Genomic DNA, 6105 nt, shown 5'->3' on the forward strand with positions numbered 1-6105 from the left:
TCGTAGAAGAATGAATGTCAAACAGTCTCAAGCACAGACTATCTACAGACGGACGGACGGTACGGACGTCGCCATAGAGAACACAGTTGTAATCTTGTAGACTGACATTCACCTAGCCGATAATGACATCGACATGGGCTGGCACAGTTTTCTTAGAATTTCCTTGATGGTATAGTATCACAGATAACATAATAGAACCAAAAAATGAATGACATCCATAGAATCCACAATTCGACATTGGACATGATACGCATCTAAGCCTCTCTGTGCTTCTCTTGAATCTGACAGACAGCACATTAGCTGTACTCTGTGTGGATCTGTTTGCAAAAGGGAATAAAATACACAAACCAATTTGCTTTTGTCTTTACAGTTAATTTTTATTCTTGCCAAATTTGCCTATTTAAATTGTTTTTCTCAGATTCATTATCAAAATTTTACACAGGAGTAACTGCAGACTGATGTTATTTTATCATTTGCCTATTGAAAAACCATGGGCTTTGAAATAAAAAGGTTTCAAGGTGACGTTGACGAAGAACTTATTTGCCCTATTTGTTCAGGAGTTCTTGAAGATCCATTACAGGTATGTCAATGTCTTTGATTCTAAAATTACGAAAGTGAGTATCTAAAATTGTGTAATTATGTTATAGGCTCCGGCTTGTGAACATGCTTTCTGTAGAGCCTGTATAACTGAATGGATAAGTAGACAGCCTACTTGCCCCGTAGATCGACAGGCCGTAACAGCGAGCCAACTAAGGCCTGTTCCGAGGATACTTCGTAACCTGCTATCCAGGTAATTATTATTTCGTAATATATTATGTGACATAAACAATAATTAAGTGTGTCATTTTTGTATAATATATATATATATATACCATCATGGCATCTGTCGACCTACTGATTTAAATCAAGACCTACTTTCATGTAAAGTTAAATAATTTCATATGTAAATGAGCAAATCATACATATTCATTCATTGATGAATGTGCTTGATGCACATAATGCTGTTATTTAATACTATGTTTTCATTAATTCTGTTTACATTCCAGACTATGTACAAGTTGTGATAATGCTTCACATGGCTGCAATGCTGTGTTGAAGTTGGACTCTCTACCCTCCCATTTAGTAGAATGTATGTTGACAATAATTTTCATATTATTTCAGTATCTTCATAAATATATTAAGTTACTTGGCAGGGTGATTTATAACAATTTACAAAGTTTAAAATGTAACTATATATTTAGTCATGATTATTACAAACACCATGCATATTATAAAATATAGTTTTCTCTAATATTTATTAATTACATAGTTCATAAGATTATCTTGTTTACATTTAAAATATCTCTGTGATTTGGTTTAGATGTGACATAAAAACAAAACAAGTTTATTGACATTTAATTTACATTTGTAATATTAGTACATATTTTGAATAATTGCAACACAGTTTTGAATACATAAGTAGAAATTATGATTGCATGCATGTACTATCAATTGTATTGCATATAAGTATATCAATCATGTTTCAATATTCCTAAATAAAGTTTTGTGGTTTGACAATGTATTTTACACAGGAAAAATATAAAAGTGTTAGTTACTCACTAATAACTCCTATGTTTTGTACATTAAGGTACATTGTATGAAATAAAATAATTGAACACAATTAGAATGAAATTATTCTATTAAACCACATACTTAATACATACATAATTAATACATTACAGTTGTACTTTTATTATTACAGTACCTACATGTTTTTCATAATAATATTAAACCAGGAAAACATTTAAACGATTTGTACATCAATTCTTATAAAAGTATGTATTGGATATACTTGTAATTTGTAATCTTAATATTGCAAGAAAAATGTGTAATGTGTTCTAATAATTGTGAGCAAGCAAAGATAAGACCTTGTTTTTTTTCTATTATTTATCAATTGAATAAATTACTATATAGTGATAGATAGTTTATTATACTGATAAATCAGAGTAGTATTGACTAAACAAAATAGCTGAAGTGAATATAATAAATAATACTATTATGAAGTTAACCAGTTAAGCAATCATTGCATACCTACTTATTACTTCATTATCTATTTAGATTCCTCTCAGTGCAGGCAGAAGACACCTAGTGCCAATGTTACAATAACAAATTTCCAATATGATATATCAAATATTTGTTTTTGTTTTTAAGGTTTATGGAAATACTAAAGTAATTTAAGTATACACTAAGTTGTCTAATGGAAATCAAAGGTTATTTTTCTTTTAATTATCGTGATATGCTTGGTACATAGTTTATAATTATAATTTTATTGTAGGCGAGTATAATCCAAAAAGGCCAATGCCTTGTGAGGCGGGTTGTGGTCTTGTCATACCTAAAGATGAACTTGGAGATCACAACTGTGTCCGTGAACTTCGAGCTTTAATAGCAACACAACAAGGGAAACTTACAGAGTACCAACAAGAATTAGCTGAACAGAGGCTTGTCATCAATGAGCATAAACGAGAATTGGCATTATTAAAAGTAAGTTATTACTACTACCAACAATACTCAATATACCCATATTTCACAGGATGTATTTAAATGAAATATAGCAAGGATTATCCCTGTGTCTCCAAACTTATTAATTTTTGCTTATTATTGGAGTATTTTTTTTTAATCCAATTTGAAACTTAGTGTATAGCATTGAATATATTGGTACAGTTGTCATCATTATTGTTACTTAACATCATAGTCTTTGTAAATAATAACATATATATATATATGCAAATAATTGTTTTTGTTTCTTTTTTCTTCATTAATGACTGGGCCCTGACACTGAATCTATTTGTCATCACATATTCTGAGTAATTAATATTCAGTTATTATTCTAACCTACATAGCTGTACATTTTCCTTTTAAAAGTATTAAGTAAGGATTGCTATTTGAATATTTTCCTCCTATAAATTTTACGTTGAAAGGGAATACAGACTGTGTTTATATATATGAAACCTGTTGTATTATTACATAAATGTGTGACTATCACGTTAAGTAACAGTAATGATAACAACTGTCTCAAGGTATTCAATGCCATGCACTGTGTTTTAAATTGGATTTAAATCCAATTTGAAACATCCCTCTTGACAAATTAGTAAACTAAACAATAGAGGCATTTCTTTAATGTTCCTATAATATTTTAAGTTCGTTTTTGCCTACAGTAATATTTTTTATCAATTAGTGTCATTCATAAACAATCATTCTCTTTAACCACAGTGTGCTATGTAATGATTTCGCATAATGGATAATTATCACATAACTTCCGCTGCAGGAATTCATGCGAGCGATGCGCTTATCAAACCCAACTATGCGAGCGCTGGCCGACCAAATGGAACGCGAGGAGGTGGTACGCTGGGCGAACTCACTGACGCGGGCGAGGGTCACGCGATGGGGCGGAATGATATCCACCCCCGACGACGTCCTACAGGTGGTAATAAAACCTTGTGCACCTTGTGTTGTAGTATTATGTATATATTTGACGGCTTTAGTAGTCTAGCGGTTTAGCGCCTTACTTCCGGTGGTCGCGGGTTCGATTCCTCGGCACGGTGCAAACATTTGTATTAATGAGTGTGAATGTTTGTATCGGTCTGAGTGTTTTCTATGTATATTACATGTGTATTTACAAGCTCTGCTTTGCTTGAGACTAGGTGGCTCTGTGTAAATGGTGCAAGGATATTATTATTGTTGATATACATATATTTAAGGGTAGTAAACGATGTTTTTTTTTATTTGCCAAAAACAAAATTTCGGAATCGTTAAAATGTCAAGTTCATAGATTCATGTGCATTATTTAAATGATGTCGTTATTGCAAGCTTTGTAGTTACTTATTGTTTTTGCTTATTCCTATATTTGTGCTTTTAATATGGTTTTGAATAAAAATATGGTAACTGGTATTTATTTAATTTATATGATTAACTTATGTGAATTACCACCTACTTGGTATATAAAAAAAATAGTCAGAAACAATGTATGATTGAGTATTTTTTTATTATAGCAAACAAACTATATTGTCTTCTGGTATTTGATATGGCGATATTTGTGGGACAATTTGTTAATTTTGTTGTTCAAATATCAATGCATGGAAAGAACTATTAGTATTTCACATTAATAGCTTTTGAGAAAAGTTCCTACACATAATTAGGATTCTATGGTTTAGATCTAATATAGAATGAATAGAATATTAGATGAATGAGATTTAATTTTATTATCTCCTTAATTCCGAGATTTGAAATTTAGTTTAGTAATCCGTTGTAGAAATGCTATTTCAAGTTCATTGGGAATGGAAAATAATTATCTAACCAATTACTAACCAATACCCAATGGATATAAACAATTGATTTGTATAAGTTATTTTTTCTTCAACAGATGATGATCAAACGGAGTTTATCAGAATCGGGCTGCCCACCACATATAATAGATGATCTCATGGAGAACTGCCACGAACGCAGGTGGCCACCTGGACTGTCATCACTCGAGACTAGGCAAAATAATAGAAGGTATTCACTTTTAACTAGACTACAGCGTGGGGGTTTTCAAGAAGGGTATATTAAGGTTCGGCAACGCGCACGTGACATCCCTGGTGTCTCTGGCGTCCATAGGCTATGGTAACTATTTACCAACAGATGGGCCGTAAACTTGTTTGCCATTATGGTAGTATAAAAAAAACTTATATATTACTAGATGCGTGACGCCTGAAGCATTATGATATTTGTCCAAATGGAACATATAGATTCTGGATTAAAATTAAATTTTTTATGCAAAGCGATGTAAAGGCACAGGGATTATGTTGGGTCTCAAAATAAATTTAATAAATACATCTTAATGGACAATGGTAAAATCTCTAGTGAACTAGTCTAAACTTTGTCATTTATTCATTCATTGTATTTAATATATTCATTACATTTAGGTAGTAGTCAGAGAAGATACTAGAATAATTAAAAACTAAGCATCTTGCAAACCCCGTTCCTGCTTTGCATGGGATATTACCATATTGATAATGTACCTTTTTAACACAAAATCTTTTTAAAAATCAGATCTGGAGAACCTGGCAGTACGCCGAACAAATAAACATACAAACTTTTCCTCTTTATTAAATCTTATCTATTAAATCTGTTTTTTATTTATAGGTTATATGAAAAGTATGTATGCAAGAGAGTGCCAGGCAAACAAGCTGTTCTCGTACTACAATGTGACAACACTCATGTAGATGAACACATGATGGTGGAGCCTGGACTAGTGATGATCTTCGCACATGGCATTGAATAGCACATTGTCACAACGACACACGATGAGAAAACGTCGTGCTAGTTGTACCTTCTCTACAAAATTAGTAATTAATGAATTAAGACGGTCGAGCGTGATATAAGTGTGACAGGTTTCTATGAACAATGTATTCTCCAATCTTAGAGACCAATGAATTTGTACAATTGTTTATGATTGTTTGATACAAGTGTTGAAAAAAGTATTTTTAAGTAAGAGACAGAATTGTTTATAGTATTATTTTACATTAAAATTGGAGTGCTAAACATTCCGCGACTATTTTAAAAACTGTAGTATTAAAAGTAGATATTAAATGCCAGTAAAATGTTTTTATTAATAAAATATTTTACTTTTTTATCATCAGTGATTGAGTGCTGTGTTATGTTAGAATATTTTTGTATATTTACTGCCTTATCAGACTGTTCTAAAATTTATTCCTCTGCAAAATTGGGACATGATTATTTGGTTTTACATGTTTTGTTTGTATTATATTACAGAATTTTTATTTATTGGCTCAATCTTAAATAAAATATAATTTTTCTAAAGATGCCGTTTTATTTTTACGTGTACAACTGTGTGGGCTTGCGCGACGCTGTGCCTGACGCATAGTTTCCTGCGCGGTCGACTTACGTATACAAATTTTTAAGATTAGTAGGCCAAATGAAAAAAGTTCCTAAATACGAAAAAATCACAGACTATAGGCATATTTTTTTTTTCATGATGCTTTGTTGCAATTATAAGAATTAGAAAACTTTCTATTGAAGTTCTTATATGCTTCCATATATGAACTTCAAAATGTATCTACAACATCT

General features: G+C 31.4%; 1 protein-coding gene across 2 annotated transcripts; it reads left to right on the forward strand.

Annotated features, from left to right (window-relative positions):
- Positions 1 to 295: 295 nt before the first annotated feature.
- Positions 296 to 5804, forward strand: LOC131843639 (E3 ubiquitin-protein ligase NRDP1). Of its 2 annotated transcripts, none has more exons than XM_059192312.1 (7): positions 296 to 580; positions 648 to 790; positions 1047 to 1129; positions 2315 to 2520; positions 3305 to 3463; positions 4400 to 4530; positions 5161 to 5804. In XM_059192312.1, exons 1-7 carry the CDS (start codon positions 491 to 493, stop codon positions 5297 to 5299), a joined length of 951 nt encoding a protein of 316 aa, XP_059048295.1. In that variant the 5' UTR covers positions 296 to 490; the 3' UTR covers positions 5300 to 5804. The 2 variants fall into 2 exon arrangements, with proteins under 2 accessions (XP_059048295.1, XP_059048297.1); XM_059192314.1 differs by having other exon boundaries at positions 3305 to 3460.
- Positions 5805 to 6105: the final 301 nt, after the last annotated feature.

The sequence above is a fragment of the Achroia grisella genome, unplaced genomic scaffold (genome assembly GCF_030625045.1).
Source record: "Achroia grisella isolate CSIRO2021 unplaced genomic scaffold, CSIRO_AGI_Agris_v1 utg327, whole genome shotgun sequence".
NCBI lineage: Eukaryota > Metazoa > Arthropoda > Insecta > Lepidoptera > Pyralidae > Achroia > Achroia grisella.